The sequence below is a fragment of the Pocillopora verrucosa genome, chromosome 11 (assembly GCF_036669915.1).
Source record: "Pocillopora verrucosa isolate sample1 chromosome 11, ASM3666991v2, whole genome shotgun sequence".
NCBI lineage: Eukaryota > Metazoa > Cnidaria > Anthozoa > Scleractinia > Pocilloporidae > Pocillopora > Pocillopora verrucosa.
Window position 1 is genome coordinate 141,430 of NC_089322.1, and position 25,202 is coordinate 166,631.

Consider the following 25,202-nt stretch of genomic DNA (forward strand, 5'->3'; position numbering starts at 1 on the left):
GGCCATCAACTGCTAAAACTTTTACAATAAAGTTGAAAATCAAAAATTGACAACGTTAAAATCCTAGTTTGTTTCTTTTAACATTTTTGCACAGTCATCCATTTGAGCAACACAAAACAGTGTCATTTTCCCTAGCTTTATAACATAATAAATTCCTTACAGATGTTGAGAGAACACGAATGAGGCTTATAAATAGGGAGCTGTAAGTTGGGTAATTTATAAGCTTCAAGCCATCAATCTTTTTTAACTTGGAGATGTTAGTTCGAAGTCTCCTTGGAAATTAGAAACTGGGGATATCGACACTAATAATTATGTATTTTGGTATTCTTTTTGACAAGCAGCAGATTAATGCAGCAAAGGAAGTAAAGAGCATAGGTAGAGTGATAACATGACATATGACTCTTTGCGCACAACTTATTGTTTTCAAAGGTTGTATGGCGTGGTCATCTTGGAGTGTCTGCAAAGAATATAACCAGAACCGGCAAAGAGTCGGTAAGTGACAATAGATTGCAGTAATAATTAGGCAGGAATCTTCAGTAGTTATTCTCAATGGATGTTTTCTCTAACAGAAATAAGATGACTCAATCTCCAATTGTTTCTTACTTTAAAGATATTATCTGAATAATCTTACTTCTAGAATTTAACTGCTCAAGAACTCGGGAATCACGTGAATGTAAGTGGTTTTGTGTATGAGGAGAAAGTAAAGGACACATTTTTGGTAGAAAATGCTGCACAGATATCCCTCAACTATCCTTTTATCGACTTCCAAACTCTTTGTAAAATACACCTTGGTTTTACCAACCGAGTTGGTTATGGAGATTGACCGTAAATAGTTTCCAAGCTGACGTTCCGAGCGTTAGCTCCTACGAAGTTCAAACGGTCGAAACGTCAGCTTAGAAAATTTTTATGGTGGCCAATTTATATTAAATTAATCCTAAGCTCAAGAGTCAGTCGGTTACCCGTAAATCATCGCTTTAGTTTAAACGCTCTCTAAGCGGTTCCCCTTCAAATGAGATACTCTGGACTAAGGATGGGTTCAATCTTGGTAGCAACAACACTACCACGATTAATCGAGTGAGTTATGGAGATGCTGGTCAATACACATGTAGCGCTTAAAACAGTGAAGGGAAAAATGAATCAGCTTTTCACATTACAGTCACAGGTAAATGTTGACTCACTTTTGTTTCATTCAGTTGCTCTTCTCATTCTTTAATGTTTTTTTTTCGAATTGTACTCGTTAATTCTATGCCCAGGTCTTCCTGATATTAATCCTGAGCTCAAGAATCAGTCGGTTGCATATAATTCATCGCTTCACTTAATTTGCTTTCTGAGCGCTTTCCCTACACTTACGGTACACTGGACTAAGGATGGGGTGAATCTCGGTAACAACAACACTTACACGATTCGTCAAGCAAGATTGAAGCACTCTGGTCAATACAAATGCAGCGCCAAAAACAGCGGAAGGAGCAAAAACTCAACTTTCTGGATCGAAGTGGCGGGAGGTACGGTTCTCATTTGCATATAGAGAGATCTGGAGTCGAAAATCAGTTTAAATCTTTACCTCGATGAGGAAAAAAAATTCCATTCCCTGGTACCAAATCAGATTTAAGGGCTTGAAACCACATTGGTTTAAAATTGATTAAAAGTAATGAAAAAAAAAGAGTGCTCTAACGATGATAACATTTAAAGAGCGAGAACATGACAACTAATATATCAAATCATGTGAATTAATTTCGTGTTCAGACACATGTAATTAATTTTTGGGCAGTTTAAACCAATTGTTTTTTGGAGCGTCGAGCAATTTTGACTTTATAGATACCAACATACCATTTTTAGCTCATTCATTCTGGAAGCAATGAATGAGGTATCGTGGTGAAGCAGTTGTTGACGGAAATTATGGATCTTGAACAGAAGTAATTTTGTATGCTACCCCTCCCCACTTAGTGAAAGTCAAAATTAATTTCGATGAAGTTCAGAAACTCACGTGGAAAGAATAATTGTATGGTTTTTAATAAAAATAATAACTCAGATCACATTTGCGAACTTCTAAAAATGCAACTTGAATCGAGAAGCCGAAATGTACACCTAGGGGGACCCGTAGCGGGTTCATTTCAACACACTCTGTGACCAAGCGAAAGAGCGGAAGAGCATAATGAAATTTTTTCCGAGCTCCAATATTTCGGTCCGGACTTGAGGCTCGCTCGAACAAAAACAGCAATATCTATCCGGTCAGTACAAAATGCAGACTGCAGACCGCAGACCGCAGATAAAATGCAGACTGATAATTTATACTGTTTTCGTGTGATAGGTGATAACATGTCATCTTACAACTTACCGAGCGTCATGCTTTTCCGCGATCATCTTTCGCAATTATTTGTACTATTGTGGAATATTCCTTGCCCGTTTCTTGATCAAAATCATTCTAAGTAAAATTTCAAGCCTTCATACAATCTCCTCACTTTGCGCGCGTGTTGGTTGGTGAGATGTTTATACAAAATTTCGCAACTAAATAAGATTATATAATAAGCTCAGTTATGCACGCATTCTGATTGGTTCTCAGTTATGATCTATTGGAGGACAGACAACTTGGAATGTATTTGTTAAGTAGATGTAGATGTAAATGAGGTTTCACCACTGAATACTTAACACGCGCAGTATTCGTGAAACAATGGACAGCTTTGCACATGGTCCGTACGATTCATCTTATTAGCTGATATGTGATCATTTCGTTGACAAAAATGCGGACTGAGACCAAAACTGTTCCTTCGACTTAATATATTTTCAACGTTCAGGGGTGTTCCGACACTGATTTTAACATATGTACCTTACATTGCTATTGGCTTACATGAGAAACAGGCTAATTTTTATGGGGAAAAGTGTGAATGAGCTGGCTCCCAGGACCCTTTGATTTGTCACGGCATCTATTATAAGAGTTCGTTTAAAATTTTTGACTTTTTTTTTCTCCCTTTTAAATACCCGTGACTAAGGAGTCATGATTTCATGTATATTTTCAAAAGTGGTAAAAGTGTATGCGTCACAGTTTGTCGAAGCGGCTATCAGTGCCTCATTATCTGAGGGCCTGTTTACCTGGAGGCGGGGTACCCCAGGTGGGTGAGGTAACCCGTCTAGCCGTGGTCGAAAAATAAAACGCGTTTACATGCAATCTTACAACCCCAGGTGCTGGGGTGAAGTTTCTTGAGGTTGTCGACACTAGTGTTCACAACTGGGGAGTTTGAGAATAGGCGTCCCAGGCTTATGTCTCGAGAAAGACGAAAGATTAATTCTCGGACACGTATCTATTTATTCATGAAAGCGTCACGCATTCTGTTACGCGGTGTGAGGTTACGCGAGCAATCTTTGACTTAATACGTTATCAGGAATAATTTGTTATATGGTCCACTTACAACGCTAAATATTCCGAAATGTGGACATTTTACACTCCTTGTGTGTCCGTTGCGGTTTCTGGTGATTTCTGCCATGAGACGGCTAGGAAATGTACAAAATTTTAAAACATACGTGTTTCGCTTTAGAGCTTTTTGCCATGAAAGCGAGTCACCCCACCTATCATGTGAACGTAATCAAGATAAAATAAGAAATTATATGGAAAGGCAGGTTACCCTACCCCCATGCAAACAGGCCCTTAGTATTTATTATTGAAGTTAGATAGCGATATTTGAAGAAACATCCATGCCAACGTTTCATTGAATTGAAATTTGCAAAATCAGCGACCAAAACGTCGAAGAAATGTATGAAAATAATCCCGCTATTACGTCGTTATGAAATTTTGCTATAACGGAAAATTTGAATGTATAAAATGACGGGTTTGACCACAGGCGGCCAAAGCTCACGTCTCGAGAAGAAGTTAACGATTAATTCTTGAAAACGTCACGCGTTGTGTGACTCTGTGTTAAGTTAAGAAAGGAACCGTTGAAAATTTGAACACGATATAAGGAATAGTATGGGGAACAAAATTAAGTCGAGTTACAACGAGAAATATTTCGAAATATGAACATTTTACATATAAAATCAATAAAACTTACTCACATCACGTGTGTCCGTTGTAGTTTCTGGCGATTTCTGCCGTGTTAAGCTTGCTTTACCATCATTGTTATTATGTTAACAGGAATAACATTGAATGCCCTGAATGACCCTGAATCGCTTTCTTTGCTGGAGATTTTCGACAGCTTTAGCTTACCAGACACTGAAGTATAAGTGTACATGTGTCATTCTATCTCATGACCTATGACTTAATCGAATTGAAAGGATTTCTAAATTCACCGGAAGTAATGCTGTTTTTCCAGCCCGACAACAAATTTAAGTTTTCTTGCTTCCAAATTTTTCTTTTAAGCATTGGTGGATGTTAAACAGAAATTTCAATACTTTGCCAGATAAATGCTTTTGTCTGAATAATACCCAGTAATTTCTGCTCCCGCTTCCCGCCTTCTCCCGCCCCCGGTCTGCCGGGCTCCCGCCCCCATGTCCCCCTCCACAAGATATGAAATCGTTTAAGAAAATAAAATAATGTTTTGATGTCACGTTGAGCTGGCTAATACCCTTCAATATCAAAAGAGGAGAAAACCTATTGCAAAATAAACTTGGATAAAAACTAGGCTCGGCAATAACGTAGTTTGCTTTTATTTTGATACTAGTTAATTTAGGGTTGGATAAGGGAGGGGGAGAGGGGGTCAAAATGGACAATGCAACCCTTTGTTTAGCTTGATGATCTTTTTACTTCAAGTCTCTCCCCAGATCATTGAGCCTCCGAAAAGCCAATCTGTTACCGAAGGATACCCTGTAAACCTTAGTTGCGTAGCCTCAGGTATTCCAACGCCAACCTTCGTCTGGACTTTTAATAATGGTGACCTGCCATCTGGTATCAATCAAACCGATCACGAAGAAGAATCATTCCTAGTTTCGCCAAGTGTCACGAAAGGGATGAATGGGACTTACAAGTGTACAGCAAAAAACAAAGCAAACACAGCCAGTTCCTCAGCAACTCTGCGTGTTTATGGTAAGTAAGGATGATGATGATGATGACGTTGATAATGACGATGATAATGTTGAAGATGAAGAACAGAAATAGGGAGAGAAGAAATTAAGACAGAAAATGATATTGATATCCAATGATATTGATAAGGATGACGACGATGATGACGTTGATAATGACGATGATAATGTTGAAGATGAAGAACAGAAATAGGGAGAGAACAAATTAAGACAGAAAAATGAACTCGTAAATCCATGGGCAATGTCGACTGAGAAAAGGCAGTAGCGTAGAGAGAGTAGGCAAACTCTGCCCATTTGTAGAGAAGGCAGATCACGCTATCTAACGTTTAAATATTTATCCGGTCAATGTGTGATAGTAAAACGTAAAGCGTTATCCACCAGATAGAGTTTTATTTTGTGGATAGTGTTATCTACCCTTCAAACGACCGGGGTCTGACCTTCAAAAAACGGATGATACCAGTGCTTAATGCTAATGTCCTTGGATCTTTATGATTCCAAACGCAAAGAACTGCGTAGATCTGAGTAGGAAAGAAACGCCTCTATCCTATCCAGCTATCCAGATAGCTCTCTATCTGGATGGTTGGTGATATTAATTTTTATTTTTAATGCCGACCAGCAAATTACTTTCCCACTAAGTTTCCTCTATTGTTATATATCAGGAAAAATAGAGGCTCCCTCCAGCCGCTCACCTCCCTCCAGCAGCTCACCTCCCTCCAGCAGCTCACCTCCCTCCAGCAGCTCACCTCCCTCCAGCAGTTCACCTCCCTCCAGCAGCTCACTGGAGTGGTACTACATTGGAGGACCTTTGGCTGCTATCGTTTTTCTACTGGCGCTAATTTCGTACATTAAAAAACGCCGTGAGACAGGTAAAATGTTACCATACGAAAATAAAATGTCTTCATATGGCAGATTGTGGCTTTTAATACGTCAGTGTTTTGGAGCACGAAGGAGCTATTTTAAGCAGGTCATATTCTGCATTTCAAGCACCGATTTTGAAGGTCCCTCTACAGTCCCGGCAAAGCCCATTACTAATCACATAACAAAAAACGTTATAAATTATATGAAACTAATCACCATGATAACCCACCTTATTCCTTCTCCTGTTGTTTGACAACAGAGTCAAATATAAGTTACACGTGGTTTCTGAGTCGCAAGCTTCAACTTAGTGAATGATGTCATTCTTACTCACAACGAAGCGATTTCTTTCATCTCTTTCCACATATCCTTTGATAATAGCCCCACCTGAGGTACCACCCAGGCTGCAGTAAGTGAATTCTCTTTTTTTTTAATGCTCACTGTTTGAACGTGTGATTATTTCCGAAGTTTCTAACTCTTGAATAAGTCTCAGGAGAGTAGTGATAAGCGCCACTGCTGAGCAAATGTCTTTTTATCAGTTTTTCAGTTTGGACTGATTATATTCACCATCAAGACCACATGGGCCAAAATAAAATGTTTTTTCCTTTCGAAGCAGCGGCAGATTTCGAAGCCGTTCTTATCAAATGGTATCTTTGTATCTTTCTTTTCTTTTGTTACCAGTATGCCGGGTTGTGGGTGGCATACTTGTAAAGAAGAAGAAAAGCTTTGACCCTTCGTCACTCTTTGTTACAGAAACTACAACTGAAATACACTCGGAGTCTTTTAGACCGATTTAAAATACCACTTGATATATCGATTGTAGACAATACTTCGGATGGTTTTAATTAGTATTTCATTTCTCGCGTTGGAGGCACGATATTTATATGACGTAAAATGCCGAAAAACACAGTCGGCGCTAGGTTTATTCAATAAAATCTCCTCTCTGAGTCGATGCGTTGAAAAAACGGGTTTAGCAAATTAGCATCAAAATTTCACTTATTTCAATAATTTTTTCATTGGCAAGTGATAATTTTCTGAAGCACCCGGAAATGAAACGAAAAGAAAAAAATTAAAGTGAAGATATAGAGGATATCTTTACCACGTTATGTTAAACCAGATTCAAAGAAGGAAAAGATAGATGGGTAACAGAAATAGTTGAAGTCTTGTTTTCATCTGCAATTATTCAGTGAAGGGGAAGATGAAGTTGAGATGAATCGGCTGAACGCAAACACAGATGGATGGGAAATTGCAGTTGAGCGCTTGAACTTTCGCGAGTATATTGGCAAAGGGGCATTTGGTTCAGTATGGCGAGCGCTACTGGGTCGTTCTCGAGGCAGACCTGGAAATCGCACGGTTGCTGCGAAATGCTACCTACGTAAGTACTTTTTCAGATCTTTCTTTCATACAAAGCTTGATTAAACTATCCTTTTTTTAATTTATCTTAATAAAGAGTATTTCACTTAGAACATGCTTTATTTACGTACCTGATACATAACATGGATAGCATAAAAACTATGCGTTGTTAAAATGATTTTCCAGCTGGCATGTCAAATTGTTAGCGGATGGTTCCCGGGGGACCAGTTGTTAAGTCTTTTGTCATACAACGCTACTAACACACAACAGAACACGAATATCATTTGAAGTATTAGAAGCTGTGGAGAAAAATTAAAAATTTATCGGTTAAATTGCATTCAAACGAATAAAAGCGGAAAATACTACAATACTGAAAATGTCACTCCGTCGTATATTTTGTAAAATTGCTCGCTTATAAACTTTTGATAGGAAATAATATCATGTGACCTCAAAGAAACCTCGAGAGGGTGAGTCTGGCGAAAAACACTCGGAGCCGTTTGCCAGTCTAGTGGTGGTGGTATGATCTTCTTCCGCTGGAAAAGCTGAAAATCACAATGCAATAGAACCTGTATGAAGCAGTCACCTTGTAATAAGCTATCGGTTTTCAAAGTCCCGAAACTTTCCTCCTTTACTTATAGTGCTTTTTATTTCAAGCAGTTGTGGTCACCTTTTACTAAGTCCCAACAGCCTATTTGTAATGTTCCCCACCTTTATCGAACGGTCACTAAAGCGGAAGTAATCAAATAAAATTAAGAATAATCTTTCAAGTGAAATTTAATCCATGTTTATCTCCCAAAATCAATTTTAGGAATATTTTTGAGCGAGGTTGTGTATGTTAAGTGGTCCGTGATGACATAGGGTGGCATTTTTAAACTTTTATCAATAGTAGCCCTACTCCGAGGAACCAATATTAAACGGTCAACCATTTTCCGTGCGTGACCGCTAAATACAGGTTCGACTGTAACAAGCTTACAGAGTCAAATGAATTTACAATAACTCTGGGAATGCTTACGAATTATTGTAGCTTTTAGTAAGATAAAAGCAAGGATTATCTAATTTATGAACTAGCATGTATTTGCAGCATGTATTTTTAAAAAAAACTGTCTCAAATATATATTCGACCGACTATTAGGTATTATAACAGATAGAATTTCTAGGCTTAATTGCGTCTCTACTTTTGTAAGTTATCTGTAAACAATTGCATGGTTCAATGGGCTTGCCTAGTTAACAACAATGCTCGAGATGTGCAGCGTTTTCTTAGCAAATAATTTTTTCAACGAGGATGAATCTATTTTGGAAATTTCATGTTCAACACAATTGAACAATACGGTTAACTGACATTTTTGTGGCAAGTATGGATTATATGGAGTTTAGTAAACGAATTTTTTTTTTTATGTAGACCAAATGCATTATAATTTGCGCTGGTAATATAACACCAGGCATACAACAATTCCAGATGTGGATGTTTACCACATAATTAGTTGTGTCTCTCTTGACATGCAAAGTTTGTTTGTTTATCTAATTTTTGTGTGGTTTCCTAGCAATCTCCGGAGAGAAAGGAAGGAAGGCCCTGCTGAGAGGGATCGAGTTATTAAAACTCTTTGGAAGGGAGGGCCATGAAAATGTTGTTAAGTTCATTGGTTGTGTCACAGTTGGAGGTAATCAGCTATTGTTATGATTATAATCAGCTAATTCACAGCAACGATAGAGACATCTCTGAGTTCAACCACTGGTACAATTACTTCTATCAGTATTCTTAGTCTTTGCTAAGATGGTGTACTAATTCAATGGTTATTATCAATTTATTGACTGTTTTAAATGAATTTACTTCGCACTGTATGAGGGGCATTTTACTTGGAAGATGTTAGCTCTAAAATCTACATGCTAATTGTGATAAAAACTTCAACTTACGATGGCAAGTCTTTATCTATTTATCTGCCGTCTCTGTTTTTTCTGTCTGTCTGTCTGTAGATTTCTATCGGCCGTATTTGTCCGTCTATTTTCTATCTGCGTGTTTTCTTCTTTCACGTTCCCTCTCTGTCTCTACTTTTATTCATTACAGATATAACCTAAGGTATAACTAGATAAAGCATGTACAATTCAAACACGTTTGGGAACTTCTGCACTGCTTGCCGTAAAATAATTTTCTTGTTTTTCCCTTTTAGCTCAGCCGATACTTATCATGGAGTACCTGTGGCGAGGTGACTTACTGGGTTATCTCAGAAAATCCAGGGGGGTTTTCGACCAATATCATCATGGGGTCGGAGGGGTCGACCACTTGACAACATATGACATGGTGCTGTTTGCTAAACAGATCGCACATGGTATGACTTTCCTCGCGTCTAGAGGGGTAAGTGTTCAAACTCTTTCTGATCAGCATGTGGTCCTGCATGCGATAAAATAGCATGACTTGCAAATCGTCAAAGTAATACTCCATACGGCTAAAAATATCCAGCGCATTAGAGTCACTATTTCACCGAGAAATGGTCTGACATTAGCATGATGTTAAACTTTCTACCTATATTTTACTTTTTTATTTCATGTAGTTTATAAAAGCCCCTTTTAGCAGATCATATAATTATTTGTTTTCGATTTCAGATAATTCATGGCGATCTTGCAGCTCGTAACATCCTTCTTGATGAGCATCGTGTCTGCAAGTTGACTGACTTTGGGCTCTCCTATCAGGATTTCAAATACGGCCCAGGAAATGCCAAGAAGGTAATTTTCAGAATTTTTTCACCATTTAGTCAATTGGTTTTGGGGCTGCTGGTATGGAAGATAAAAATGTGAAGAATTAAAATATTACTGTCCTTACAAACCTTTCTTTTCAGTTATACAGTCTTACTGCAAAACATATTTCCCTTTAACGGGAAGCCATTCTAAGCGTATCGAAGCTTTCACAGAAAAAAAAATTTGTACCTAGGGAGTGAACACAGGAAATAATAAAGCCGGAAGAGGCGGAAGAGATATCGTTCTCTGAATAACAAAGATACAAACTCGAAGGGCAAAGTAACACAGGAAATTTAAAGCAAAAGGAGTGTGTGAATTGTTTTCATAGAATTTGTACAAAGGTGTCTACTGCTGTTGACTTTATCGTGAATCTTCACATCACGGTTTTAATCTTATATGCAAATTATTTTAGGAGCTGTATACAAGCCTCCTTAGATTTCAGATGTTTATAATATTTTGGTTACTCATCCAGGGATGTATCCCAATCAAATGGACTGCACCCGAGATTCTCTTTGGACATGTGGCGCAGCTGTCAACCAAAAGCGATGTGTACGTACTGTATTGGTTATTATCTACATATATTCCATAAGTGAATATTTTTTACGATTCTACCTTAACGTAGCGAGGGAAACTAGAATATTCAGTGCTCTATTGATTAGAGGGTCATCAGGAAACGTCAAGCTGAGGAACAGCTGAGGTTACAGATGTAGTATGAGACTTTATATGAATATTAAGTTTAACGAGAAATATCCACAATCTGTTAAGGACAAGAAAAGACGGATGAAAGGATGAGTGGATAATCAAACTAAAAAAATATGGCGTTTTCTCTTAGGGAGGTTGCTTATATCTTGATGGCATGTTTCTAAACATCCCAAGTATCTGAGTAATTATTATCTTTCTAACCCAGTTGAGATATATCGTCATCCTTCCATTTCTTTGACAGGTGGTCCTACGGCATCGTCTTGTATGAAATCTTCACTGTTGGTACTTAACTTATTTGGTACTTTATATTCAGGAAATATACCTGCCGAAATTTCACGTATAATTACTAACTGATGAGTGATGCTTACTGATGAGTGATGCCGAGCGGACAAAAGAGCATTGTACAATAGAGAAGTAGAAGCAACTCTCAATGTCGCTGATAAATAAAATTATGACGATGCATAGTAACTTGAAATAAAGCTTAAGTTTAAGTAGAACTGAAAGTATTTAGTACATTATTGAAAAACCTTAAATCCATCGCTACACTTAAATTTGTTTTTTTACAGTGCTCTTTCATCTGATGTAAAACCGAAGTGTATTTCAGCAATTAATTGTCGTTTTGACAGAAGAATCATTTCCATCGCGCTGAGAGGAATGAAAGTGATTACAACAAAAAAAGTGTGCTTTTTTGGCCAACAGAAAAAAACATTATTTTTCCACAGGAGGCATTCCTTACGAAGGATGGTCTCAATCCACGACAATGAAAAAAATCGAAGAAGGTTATCGTCTACCAAAGCCTGAACATATCGACGACAGTTTGTAAGTGTTGCTTCCTCTGTGTGGAATGTTGTGTAAGACAAAAGCAACATCGATTGCTGCTGTGGTCAGGTGTTTTTGATACATTCGCTCTGAATAAGTAGCCTTCCTAAGAAATTAATTTTATCTTGTCAGAATTCGTTTGAGCTGCAATGTAATGAGATAAACTTATCATTTCAGTTATTTTTGTAACTATTTGTGGTTTCTCAACTTTGCTACTTGCAATATGTCCCTGCGTTTTTCTATAGATACGCGGTAATGTTAAACTGCTGGAAATACGAAAGCGCCAGCCGGCCAGACTTTGTGAAGCTCTACCAAACAATGGATACATATATTAAAACAAAGGTTTGCCATACAGCGTCTAATTCAGGATATACTTCAGAAATTGAAATCGGTATCCTACCAAGTCAATTGTGAATTTCTTTTCACGTCAATGTGATGTCAAAACGCATTAACTACCCAGCCGCTAACAATTTGTGAATTCAGTTTCATCATGAACCAATGTTACTTTTAAACATATGCAAGTGTGGTTACGTTATGTCAATCTGGATCATCCTTATTTCCCTCTGTTGTCTACACACAAGAAAGAACGGAATAGATCTTAAAATAACACTTTTGGAGAACTTTGACAAAAAGGAAGACGTTACCTGACTTTTATTCTTATCAATTCATGCAAGTACTAATGGTTCTTGTATTTGTGATTGATATCTGATCCGCTCTTTTTTTCCTTTTTAGTGACTCTTTTTTGGAATTTCTTTGTTGAATTTTTGCAATTCATTCGTTCAAGATTTTTTTAACTCCTACAGTTCTTGATTACCTTCTAATCTTTTTCATAGACATATGTAGATATCTTTGGCGATGACAAGTATGATCAGGATAAGTACAACTTTGTCGATGACCGTGGAGCTGTTGCAAACCCAGAAGATGCAGGACCGGACGAGCTAGGAGCAGCTACAGCAAATCTCATCAGTGAAGTGGGTGAACAAGGTGCTACGGCACATCCCTTTCTGGTTGCAGTGGACGATGATGCTACATCTCTCCCTCTTGGAATTAACGTAGAAGACGAAGGAGCACCTGCAACAGATCCCGACCGTGAAGTGGCTGAACACGGTGCTACGGCACATCCCTTTGTGATTGCAATAAACGATGGTGCTCAAGCTTTCCCTTTCGCTATTAACGTACCAGAGAAAGGGGCAGCTGCAAGAAATCTCGCCCATGAAGTGGGTAAGCACGGTGCTGCTGTACATCCCTTTGTGGTTGCAATTGACGATGGTGCTACAGCTTTCCCCTTCGCTATTAACTTACAAGACAAAGGGGCAGCTGCAGGAAATCTCGCCCGTGAAGTGGGTAAGCACGGTGCTACGGCATATCCCTCTATGGTTGGAATTGACGATGGTGCTACAGCTTTCCTTCTCGGAATCAGAGTAGAAGAAGACGGTTGTACAGCATACCCTTTTGAGAGTGATAAGAAAGATATGGATGCCCAAGCGTACCCTTTGGAGAGTGATACTTTACCATACCTTAGCGAGAACGAGGAAGAAGATGTTGATGACTCCGAGTGCCCTCTTGCGATTGAGGAAGAAGAAATTGATCCTTTACCATCCTCCCTGGAGATGGACGAAGACAGTCTCGCTGCTTCAGCATGTCCCCTTGTGACTGACCAAGAAAATTCTGATTCTTTAGCATACCCCCTTGTGGTTGAGGAAGAAGATTCCAATAACTCAGCATGCTCCCCTGTACCTGGGGAAGAAGATTTGGAAGCCACAGAATGCCTTTCTGTTACTGAAAAAGAAGATCCTACCTCTTTCGCACGCTCCGCAAATGAGGTGAACAAACCCGGTGCCTCACCATTCCCTTGTGTGATCGAAGAAGAAGATCTTGATTCTTTAGAATACAATCCTCTGATCGAAAAAGAAGGCCTCAGTGATTTCGTCTTCCCTCCAGAAATTCAAACTGATGACGAAGAAGGTGTAACAAGTGGAACTGAAAATACCGTTGGTTATGAAGGTGCTGTGGCAGTTCAATCTGAAAAGGAGGCAGTAGAAGAAGAACCTAAGACTTGCCAACTACAGTACACAAAGGATGAACAAGACGATCTTGGAAACTATATGGACGACCGAAGTGATGCTATGGACCTTTTTGACGGAGACGCTGTCGTACAAGAGTATGATGGTAATCAACTTACTGCTGCGGATATAGACGAAACTGGAGGTGACGAAGACGAGGAGTCATCTGAAGCAACTCCTCTTGTGCAGGACTGAGGCTTAATAGCAGAATTGCTGAACCTCTAAGGTTGTAGTCTTATAACTCTCTGTGGTAATTTGTAGTTTATATTTCGAGAATTTCAGCCTCAATATTTCATAGTTTTCGATTTTAAGAAGTAGGTTTTTTCGTACTTTTACTTTAGTAATGCTTTGGTAGTGATAATAACTATTTTCATAGTTTATAAATGGAGGTTAAGTGGAATTTCCTTCAAAGAAAAACTTGTTTATTTACTTCACTTTTGCATTTCTTAGTTTACCATTTATTCACTTGGTGCACTTGTCAGTGCTTTGTTGATGTTATGGATGTTAGGCTGATAGAGACAAAAAAAAAGAAAAAAAAAAAGAAATTGCTGTTAAGATAATTTTTATAACTGATCAAGTCAGAAATGCTGCGTAAGTTTGTGAGTGTTGTTCCCAGGATAAGTAACATTTCCTAATCTAATTAAGAATAATTTACTTGTGGTAAAGCACTCCCTAAATGCTTCAATAAACCTATATAAGCTAAACTCGTTTCGTTTACTCCATTCATTGAGGTAAAATTGCTGGTCTGGATCTAACTGTAGATTTGAAGGATACCATAAACTAAAATGACATCTTGCCTACTTCAAAGAGTAAGATTGACGAAAATCCATACGCTCGCTTAGCAACCAGGAGTAGCATATTTTCAAAACATATCAACCCAATACATTTTATCCTTTTTGTAGACAGCTACTGACTCACCGGCCTTTTCAATCGAGTTCTCTATTCCAATTTGTTGATTAGGTAGGCGGTATTAAGCTGATTAGTCTGGAATGTTGTTATTTCAGATCACTGCTTCTAATCATTGTCTGAGAAAAGTGTTTTAGAAGTTTGAAACATAAATGACCTCATTGTGATGATTCTTAGTGCAGAAGTTGGCCTAAGGCAGATATTCCAAGTGCCAAGGAAGCATTATTTTTTACTTTTTATCTCCACAGTTTCAGGCATTTTGGCGTCTCGGGATATTGTGTTTGAATATTTTTGATATTAATCGTGCCTTCCTGGTGCACTATGTCAGCAAATATGTCGAGTTTAATCAAGCAATAGATGGCGTTTTCGAGAAACACAAACGAGCTAATATAATAATGGATTCTCATTCAGTCATTTTCCAATTTTGTTTTTTTCACGAGCACTTACATATAACGCTGACATTGCCTAACCCATTGCTTCAACTTTCATCGTGAGAAGGCAATAGGCAACGGCAGTTATTTTCTTACTGTCCGTTGTTGTGTTTTTTTACATAAGAAGGGGCTCTTACAAAATAAACGAGGGAATTTCGGTGTGGCTTAGTTCATCATTAATCCGTCTGATAGAAAACAAGTAGCGCTCATTAATTCTGAGTCCCTGACTCTTTAGTCTTTGAATCCAAAGCGCCACAAGCGGTTGTTCCATGACTTGTTTTGTTCAGAATTTATGTAAATGACTTTTCATATGCCCCTTAATCTTGTTTTACTGAATATTATTGGATGATACTAAACTTCGGATTTCTCTCCCAGTTCAAGGCTGGGTTAAGACAACAATTTTTTACTGAGAGAGCAAGTATCCTTTAAATGAAAGTGAAATAAAACCACGATCGTCGATCAAAAGATCGGTGGGGACATTGACGTCGATCTCAAAAATTTTGGTTTTTGCCTTTTTTTCAGTATTTATCTCTTTGTCTGTTCAATATGCTTATAAGGAAGTATTTATCGTTTAGATAGGGTTTTAAAATTTCTGCACACGAAATTAAATTAAATTTTTTTTTCATTTGATTCTCCCGAAAATCTGACATATTTCGATCCATATATAGATATAAGGAACCCAAAAGTAGTTACTAAAACGTTACTCCGCACATCGTTCTCCATTCACCTCCAGGGGATTTGCGCCCAAAAATGTTTTGATTATCACAGGAATAAATTATTAAACATCATCTTTTTGTATTATTTTATCTCACAGTATTAAATTATATACAAAAGCAAATATTCATCTAAGTGCCGGTGGTTAGGGGTAGATATTTACATCTCCGCTTGGCAGCTTGGTAAATATCCACCACTAGTTCACTCTACCTTGGTGAAGAGTTAAGAAATAATCATTTGATAAACTTTCAATAGGGTGATTGGCATCGCAATTTATCGTGATAATGCAAACATTTTCGAGAAGCCAATATTGGAAAATGGATCATTTTTCTATCCATATCTTGTAAAATTAATTTCAATGAAGGAAATATATATAAACTTGAAAGGTCTTAGCTGGCCACTAACACCAGCACTTGTACAACAACAACTGAAGTGTGTCAATAATCATGTATTGTTACCCTTGGTGTTATCAAAACAAGCATGCTGACATATCTGTCAACCAAAAACGGTTTATTTATGCGACTAAGAATAAAGTATTTGAAAGCCTAATGACCCAATTTGCCCGTTACTAGCTAAATACTATAACAGATAGCGATAACTAAGCACGTAATACTTCTTAAAAACCGTCAGGAGGAGACAGATTGTGCCTTTCTGTGAGAGCGTAGCCGGTTTTAATGACTAAGCTATTGAGTCATTCATCACGCCCTTAAAACCAAGACTATTGCCAAAATGGCCTACAGTATATTCTTGAGCTCGTGTGAAGGATTTATTCGCATAACATCATTACACATTTTACGCTTTGTTTTTGGATGCAGATGTGAACTGTTTGTGGAAAAAAAAATTTGTTGAACATTGATAAGGGCTGAGACGACCGCTGGTGTTTTCTTCATAAAGTAAATGTTCAAGAGAACTTAAAGTTTAGCTAAATCTCGTTTTTTATTATTCTCCAATTTAATAATACCAAAATATAAGCCATTTAATTACCAATCAGCCATTTATGTGGCGTCTTCAATTTGTGAGATGTTTAATGTGGTCTTATTTGATATTCAAGCATGACGCATTTTAAAATAAAGGTTAGACATATTCATCTTGAGGTTTTTCCTCCTGATTGTGGGGGGGAAATCAGCTGAAAGAGGCCAAAAATGCAAAAGAAAGCAGTGGTTCACTGCGACTGTATAAATAGAGAAGTCAGCAATAACTGAGGCGGCCGAAAAGGAAAAGAAAATAACAACCTTCCTTGTTTAAAAGCGCCGCCAGCAAGAGGACTAAAGGGGCCGCACGTGAGTCGTTCCAATTCCGTTCAATTTGGACATTTGTACCGTAAATTGCTCAACAGAAATTGAAGGAATTTTTTGAGAAAAGGCCGCATTAAATTCCCTTGTGTCTCGTTGGAGTGTGCCGTTCGAATTTAGTTTTTGTTTAATTTCGACTCTGTAAGCGTAATTACTTGTCAGTATTCAATGATTCCTTATTGATTAATATGAACACGGAAGTTTTTCCACATAAATAAAGGCGACCTTGAATCACAAACAATAATAAAACGCCCTGGTTGTGTCCTTTACTGCCTTTCTCACTTCTGTGATTTTCCAACAGTAAAGAAAGGGATTCAGAGATGAGTTCAGATAAACTAAAGTTTTCGTGAAGAGCCACAGAGCATGAACTGCTGGTCCACTAAGTACTGTATGTCTCAATATCGACACAATTATAAAAGGGGTGTAGCATGCCACTGAAGCCAACTGCACCCAAAATATGCTGGAAACTGTTTTCTTACTATGCACCGAAAGTGTTACTATAATGAATACATACATTTTTTTTTCTTTTTTCTTTTTTTGATTTTTTTGTTGTCTGTTTGTTTGCTTTTATGTCAATTGAGCTAATTTCAAATGATGTAATATGCAAATTTTATACTCAACAAGTCGGAAATATTTACATTGCGACGGGGATAATCAAAATTCTCATGGAGAAGATTCGCATTATTTGCTTTGAAGAATGGCCGCGTTGTGATCGTTTTCAAGCATTACGGGAGGCAAATGTGAAAGTAGTCGAGGAGATACAGATTTAATACTTTTCTTTGATTGGTGTAATTCTGATATTCATGCGCATCTAATTAAACACCACCTTTTAAGGGAAAGTTTATCTGAGAGAACCTGATATTAGCAAGGGCTGGTTTGTTGGAGATCACTGAGGAACAGATAGAAAAAATGACAGTTTGTCCAGCTCATCGTCATGGGCTAGGAAAGTACTGGCAAGCACCGAAAGTTCGCTAATATCTAAGACACGAGGGAAAAAAATCGGCGATTTTTGGAACACATGATATTAATTTCAATACTGCAAGAGAGATAATCCCATGTTCTTTGAATGTAGCTTCCGTTAATCCCTTTGACGATGTTTCTTCCATTTGATCGTAAACGATACTTTGAAGCAGACAAACTTCCCCCCCCCCATCCCTTTTTGACCGTGGCTCAACCCCGTTACAAATTTCTATATAAATCTAAGACACGAAGGAAAAAAACTCTGCGATTTTTGGAACACATGATGTTAATTTCAATACAGAAAGAGAGATAAAAAAATATCATGGGAGACACTGTGCCTGTTGGTTCGCGTAGGCATAAATTAATTAATTTTGAAGCCGTTTTTACTAATCTGGTAATCCGAGAAGAGAAACGCTCCTGGTAAGGCTTGGTTTAAGCCGTTACGGACAAATTAAAACGTAGGTTCCTCTGGGTTTCACTCTCATTACGTACTGTTGTCAATCTCATCACTTTGTATTCGTCAGGACATTTTACAGGCAAGTGAGTCCAGAACACATGTTACTTTGGCTTATATTGGGAGTTAGTATAAAGCAAGAAAAGAAACAGAGGTTTCCACTGTTGCTGAATCGTTCCAAGAGGGGAAACTGGGTTGTTATTGAGAGGCCCCCGAAAAAAGGGGGAGGTGGGGATAGGTGGGAAAAGTAGATGGATATGGTTGGGTATGGATCTTTCTCTCCCAGCCTTAATTTGTTCCGATCCTAGTGCCCCATCTCAGTTTTAACATTTTTATTGTCTATTTTTCCTGTCTAAAAATTACAAATCCAGGGTCGATTTGACAGAAATCGTTAATGTGTGAATTAGTAATATTCTGCACAGACTGCAGAAAGATACAGAGCAAATACGTTTCCCAAAGAAAAGGATTGACTGTACCCTGCGGAACATGGACAACATGTGCTACCCTAAAGGTGTGTTTTAGAGACGGTCTCTTTCTTTGTTCGTTTGATTGTTTTTAATTTCTTTCACAAATTCAAGTTTGAGGGGGGAGGAATACGAATATGGAGAGCTTATGCTATTGGGCAGGGTAGGCTGATTCCTTACCAAGATTTCATCGTTAAGCCTCAGGGTCCTACAGGACTTGTTGTAAATGAGAACTTCTTCCTGCTCAAGGCAGCTCGGCTCTATAAGACAACAACAAATAGTGATGGTGTAAAATCGAATGGCCTTTTCGCTGGTTCTGAGCCAGGCTGCAACATGGTCTTTAAAAAATGCAGTGAACTAGAGAGTCACCTTGATATTGGCGAGCACTGCCACATTCGCTGAAATTTTGATACAGCTTATGATAGACTTAAAAGAGACTGGGTGGAGAAATTCCTCAGTGTTGACAAAGAGGATATTGACAGAGCTCACTTAGAATCTACTAGCGAACAACAGCACGAGTACGCAGCAAGTAGTTCTCGCAGTGACCTGCAGCTTGATTGGGCACTGCGTAAGCCAAGAAGTGAAGCCGTACGTTTCAATTGTGAAGTTAAGCTGTATCTTTCTACGAAATCTGATCTGGCAGAGAGAACTGGCATGAAGGCAGATCCCGGAAAAGTGGCAGCATACATGAGAATGATAAGAAACCCAGATAGCTTCCGCATGTTTGAAAGGAAGGACTGGCTAACTTCACTAAAGATTGGCGGCTGCAAGAAGGAGACAGGCAAGCCAAGAAGTTGAGACGTGGTAAAGTACTGATAGAATCGGCTTTATGAATTGGTCACTCGCGTTTTCCTGCCCTTCAGACAGTTTGATTGTTTTTACTGTGCGTTCTTACTGACTCTTTCGATATCCTACTTTTCTCTAATTGGACGTTGTGATTGCTTTGCTTTATTTTTTGCGTCAATGAAACCAAATTTTCTCTTATAACCCCCCAAAAAATACCTCCAAAGCCATTGCAATACCCCATGTGCTAAAACAAAGGCGCTTTTTTAATGAAGCGTCTCTGTTGTGTTCTAGATGATATGGAATACTTTGCTTCTTTGCATGCTGATTTAATTTCGACATCTCTGTTCCATATTCCTTGCCGCTCCTGATAGAAAAACTCCATGACCAAATGGTCTGTCCAGAATCTCTTTGAAAAAGATTTTGTCGTTGAACAGATCGTCTTTGTGCTCCGCTACAATGTAAGTGTGTAAAAGAACACCTTCAACTTTTTTGTCCTCCAGCGCTGAACAGAGGTCCTCAAAGTTGATATAATTTTTATCTGTGATTCAGTTATAAGTAAGTTGAGACCTATAATTTTGAAAAAAGTTTTCTCACGGCTTTACTAATCAACACGTATTTCAAATAGTGCTTTTTTGCTGAAAGGTTACTCTTCCAAGTGAGTTTGCTTAGATTTCAATCTCAAAATAACCGGCCGCGTAAGCTTGCATCGCAAAGATCAATGTGTTTGATATTGATGATATCAATTGAATTGTTTGCTACGACGTCCACAATAACAAAGCCGGAAAAGAAATGAACAGTCGACAGTGAATGACATGAAGCTAAAAATTATCCTTGTCGTGTCAGATTTTCAATTTTTTGACACCTCCCCTTACTTATTAAAAAAAAGGGCATGTCCAATTTTGGACGAGGGGACCTGTCTAGCAAAACAAAACATTTTTTTATTTTCCACGTTTATGTATATAGAAAAACACGCAGACTACACGCAGATCAATTATTTCCCTTTGGTTAAAGAAAAAACAAGAAGTTAACAAAGGAAAAAGGAAACTTAAATATTACCTTTGTTTACTCTTGCGTTTTTCAATGATGATTATTTAATTGATGTCTTTTATCTGGTCCGTTTGAAATGTTTCTTCTTCTAGTCCGCGTTCTTTATCGACTAATACTTAGTTGTCCTCTTTGGCATTTTGTCTACAATTGAACCTGCATTAAATTGTCAACCACGGGAAATAGCTTAGATGCATAGCCGGGGTGTAGGGGCATAGTCGCCTGGTCCCCGTTTAAACCCTTTAATTCCGTCATTTGACATTTCACTTGGATTTCCTATTCTGGAGCTTGCATTCTCATAAATATCGTTACGGTTATTTCAGCCCTTAGACTTAGACTTAAGCGGGGTTGATCTTTTTTCAGCGTGTGAAGTCCCTTGAGTTCGTACAATGACGCTATTGTGATTTCTCTTTTTGCAACGTGTCGTTATGTCAATTGTTTTTCTAAATCTTTAACAGCTCCCCTGGCTGTAGGTATGTGTCAGTGTATCTGCGTAAAAGGTACCTTCGACAGGTAGGTTCCATGGTCTTGAGATATATTGAGAAATGATACAATTTATTTTTTCTTCGATCTCGTAAACTAAGGCTGTTTTCCCGGAATGCTCTTGTGTCAACAGGTGTTGTTGTGGTGGTGTAACACCGTATTTTTCAAGTCAAAGCACCTAATTTCCTGCTATTTCATTGCATTTTCTGTTCCCATTTAGGGGTTATTTTCTATATAATTTCTCGCCTCTCACACCAAAACTCATTCTCATACTTGGTGATTCCATGGTTTAATTAATCTAGTTCATGGCAACTGGAGTGCCACAACCCTAAACCAGCTTTTGGTGGAAGATACTGTATTGGTCAAGCAGCTGAGATGCAGTTTTGTAATATGGACACCTGTCCAGGTAAGTTAATTAGTGAGTAATATAAGGTTAATAGTCAGTAATCAATAATTAATTAATCGTTTATTTATTTATCGTCTTCAGCTGAAGAGGTAAACTTCGAAGTGCGATTTAAGGCTGAAACCTGGAGTGATGAGCTCGCGAACCCTGAAAGTGAGCTGTACAAGAGATTCAAGGATGAAATTGAATCTACCTTGGGTTCTACAATTCTTGAGCTTTATTTAGTATAGTACAAGCTGTCATAAAGTGTTATTCTAAGGTTTACAGGTTAAAATGAGTTCATGCATATTGATCTAAAAGTTTGATCCACCTGTTTGATCTACTGTCCATTAGTTTTCATTGAACGGTCTCACTCAGTCTAAGGTTTCATCCATAACCTAATTTAAATAACCTTGGAAATCGTGACAAATAGTTCCGTGTGGAGTAAAGGAGTATACTACTTGTTAACTGTAGCTTAAGCTCAAGCATAACAATTATTTCATAAAGTCTTCACAAGCGGTTATCATCCCTAAATTTTTACTTCGTTCAATTCAGGTGATGGCGTTTTATTTGGAAAAAGGCGAAGCCATAACATTCAAGCTTTTGAGTTTGAGGTATTTCTTCCTAGTTTTATTTGTATGAAGACTAATTAAAAATTTGGATAAGATCTTTTGTTTTGAGAAAATGAAACTAGATGTGGAGGTTAAATCTGCCCCTTGAGAATGCTTATGTGATGGGCGAGGCTATCACCAGCAGCTTTGTTCGTTTGCTGGTTTGTTGGATTCATCTCTAAACCAATGGTCTTATCTACTCTTCGAACAAAGACGCATTCATGCATCTCAACATCTCCTTCGTTTTATTATAGATGATACTCGCGTTACAGTTTCGAGAGCAGTGATCCGGGAGTTCAATTTAGTCCACTCTGTTGCGTTGTATGCTTGTCCAGGAAAACTAACGTCAACCTCTTAAACAATCACAAGTAGAAGTAAATTCAATCGCGATTTGGTGGCTAGCATTTGCCTGTGTTTGAGGCCAGCACTTACACAGTCATTTGATACCTTGAATTCTCTTGCGCCTTATGCGTTTCTTAATTCCTTTTCGATCCTTTTGAGGTCAACGCGCCAAAGCTCATTCATATTAGTGTTAGATGATTCACTTATATGGAGATCGGTAGTATAAATCGCCGATGTAAATCTGAAGCCAGTTATTCCTACACTGTATTCTTTGCCTTCGATACTTGCAGTTTTCTCCATTTTTTTTTTAGACAAGGAAGCATTATTGCAAATTTTAACATCACCTACCCAGCAATCGACTCGCTTCAAATTGTCATTTTGCAAGAACAAATCACCACAGGAACTCTGTGTAATTTTCCAGCAGAATTGCTCAACATTACCAGCAGTTATGGTGAGAAGACCCAAGGAATAGATAACTTCATCTCATTGTTTATAGTAATTGCTTTGCATTAAGCACTATCTGGGAATCTTTAGAGTATAACTGATTTACTTCCTTCTGAACCAGTGCCGCAAACTGCATGCTAAGCGAGTGCGGGTTTCGCATTTCGTTAAGGTTATGTCATAGTTGTCTTATAAGAAGATTCTTACAAGATGAGGTTGATGGAAGAACTTCCTTGGCCATCTACATTCCTTTGTTTTCATATTCTGTTGAGCACGACTAAAACCACAACGATAGCATAGTCTCTGAACTGGATTAAAAAAAATATTAAAAATATGAGATTTACAAATTTTTCCATGCTTAGTGCGCGTATGTCGAGTTATGGATGCACGCGGGAAGTTTTGAGACGCAGCTGAGAGCTCTTGAGTGCTCTTTAAAGTTGCCAAGTGCATTCATAACACGAAGGATATACGCACAGCTTAAGGATGAACCAATTCTTCTATAACGTAGCGTGCAGACACAAGCTGTGCTAAAAAAAAAAAGAAACAAAACAAAAACAAAAAACAAAACAAAACAAAAAAAGGACGAAAAAGGGCTTACTGCAATTTTGTCGGTTTCACCAGGTAATCTTGTTCTAACTTGACGGAAACTTTCAATCGAGGTGAAATTGCACACGTCATGTGATGGATACACTTCCCTGTGGTTTAAATATATGTTATTTGCCGGCTGGCAGGTCCGTATGGTGAAAAACACAAGGGCATTTAATGCGGCCTTTTCTCAAAAAATTCCTTCAGCTTCTGTTGTGCAATTTACGATTTAACGGGCTCGAAAAGACTCACCGAGAGCGTATATTTGATGTAGAACTTAAATGAAAACTTCGCTTGCTCTTTCACTGCGAACAACAACGAAAGTTGCATCGTTCAGTTTAATTGTAAGCAAATACCTCTCGTTTTACTTTTCTAGGTACTCTTTGTGAACGATTAAAATTAATTGCAGACGGGTTTTAGGCCGCTTGTCAACCAACGTAATGACACTATTGTTTATACAAATTCATTCTGAAACCAATATTTTTCTGTCAACCAAACTGATTTGAGTGAGAGAAAAGAGAGGATTCATAAGTTATTCATCGGCTTGAGGTAGTGACCGACGTGTTTGCTTAAAAATACTGCCCAGCCGGGAAAACGAGATATAAATATGAAAAATGGCAACGACAGTTGGAATAATAATTCTACTCACGAAAGCGTTATTAAGCAGAGATAGGAAAATACCGACCAGGTAAAGAACCAATCAGATTGCAAGATTGGTTACCGTGCCCACTCGAAAAAAAAATAAGGATTTTTAACATGATAACCCCTGATAAAATATGGAGGACTTGCGCGCGCAATGTTATGAAAATGATTAACAGTTATGTGTCCTTAATTTGACAACACTTACAAATCTTATATTGATAAGCGTATTTTTCGTCATTTATTGCCTTGCATATTGTCAAATATCACAATGCTCGAGGAGCCACAGAAACAGTTTCAATTAACCTGATTTTTTTGTGCAGCACAGAAAACTATATTAAATAGAATGCCAAATTATCATAATTAAAAACAGAAATATGGAAGCCAGTAATATGTAGCTCTTCTTTATTTCAAAGCAAATGCTTAAGGAGCTTTACTTATAAAGCTACAATTAATCTTTTAATCGTTGTCGTCTTACGACAAAAGATCGCTCATAAATACAATGCTTAATTATTCTGATTACAAATTGAAATAAGTCTTTGTTATTTCAAAGCAAATGCTTAAGGAGCTATTCATAGAACTACAAAAAATGTTTGCTATTAATCGTTGTCGTCTTACGGCAAAAGATCACTAACAAATACAATGCCCAGTTATTGTGATTACAAATAGAAATGTCTCGTTTGTTTCAAAGCAAATGCTTAATGAGCTATTCATAGAACTACAATTAATCTTTACTTTTAATCGTTGTCGTCTTACGGCTAAGGATCACTCATAAGACAATGCCTAATGATTACAAATAGAAAGTCTTGCTTATTTCAGAGCAAATGCTCAAGGAGCTATTCATGGAGCTACAATAAATCTTTACTGTTGATCGTTCTCGTCTTACGGCAAAAGATCACTAATAAATACAATGCCTAATTATTATGATTAGAAATAGAAATAAGTCTCGTTTATTTTATTCGTATCTATTAAAGCCTGCCCAACCCCATCCCCAAAAACTCGCCAAAAGTGGGGGCGAATGTAATGTCTTCCTGTCAACACTATTGCTGCAAAGGAACCATAGTCAGTAAAATAAAGAAATGCAATTGTAACATTCAATTATTTGACCACTAAACTCCCAAGATCTGATTGTTAAGTAG

The 25,202-nt window shown here is 37.9% G+C and overlaps 2 protein-coding genes and 1 long non-coding RNA gene across 3 annotated transcripts in view; all 3 read left to right on the plus strand.

Annotated features, from left to right (window-relative positions):
• Positions 1-25,202, plus strand: part of LOC131773421 (uncharacterized) — a 134,632-nt gene that overhangs the window by 34,945 nt on the left and 74,485 nt on the right. The window lies entirely within an intron of this gene.
• LOC136284274 (peroxidasin-like) lies at positions 435-6,659 on the plus strand. The gene is made up of 6 exons (XM_066174227.1): positions 435-492; positions 638-685; positions 1,254-1,502; positions 4,739-5,011; positions 5,667-5,873; positions 6,544-6,659. The coding sequence occupies exons 1-6, from the start codon at positions 435-437 to the stop codon at positions 6,657-6,659; spliced, it is 951 nt and encodes a 316-aa protein (XP_066030324.1).
• Positions 6,248-14,046, plus strand: LOC136284078 (uncharacterized). The gene is made up of 11 exons (XM_066173874.1): positions 6,248-6,271; positions 7,050-7,237; positions 8,757-8,873; positions 9,381-9,565; positions 9,814-9,933; positions 10,418-10,494; positions 10,889-10,929; positions 11,370-11,466; positions 11,712-11,808; positions 12,300-12,585; positions 12,709-14,046. Exons 2-11 carry the CDS (start codon positions 7,072-7,074, stop codon positions 13,722-13,724), a joined length of 2,202 nt encoding a protein of 733 aa, XP_066029971.1. The 5' UTR covers positions 6,248-6,271; positions 7,050-7,071; the 3' UTR covers positions 13,725-14,046.

Excerpts from the sequence above, each read along its gene's own strand:
- LOC136284078 (XM_066173874.1), top strand. The coding sequence starts at position 7,072 with ATGAATCGGCTGAACGCAAACACAGATGGATGGGAAATTGCAGTTGAG. Across the intron at positions 8,874-9,380 it reads TGGTTGTGTCACAGTTGGAG|CTCAGCCGATACTTATCATG; the intron begins GTAATCAGCTAT and ends TTTCCCTTTTAG. Across the intron at positions 10,495-10,888 it reads CTGTCAACCAAAAGCGATGT|GTGGTCCTACGGCATCGTCT; the intron begins GTACGTACTGTA and ends TTTCTTTGACAG.
- LOC136284274 (XM_066174227.1), top strand. The coding sequence starts at position 435 with ATGGCGTGGTCATCTTGGAGTGTCTGCAAAGAATATAACCAGAACCGG. Across the intron at positions 686-1,253 it reads ACGTGAATGTAAGTGGTTTT|GTCTTCCTGATATTAATCCT; the intron begins GTGTATGAGGAG and ends TTCTATGCCCAG. Across the intron at positions 1,503-4,738 it reads CTGGATCGAAGTGGCGGGAG|TCTCTCCCCAGATCATTGAG; the intron begins GTACGGTTCTCA and ends TTTTACTTCAAG.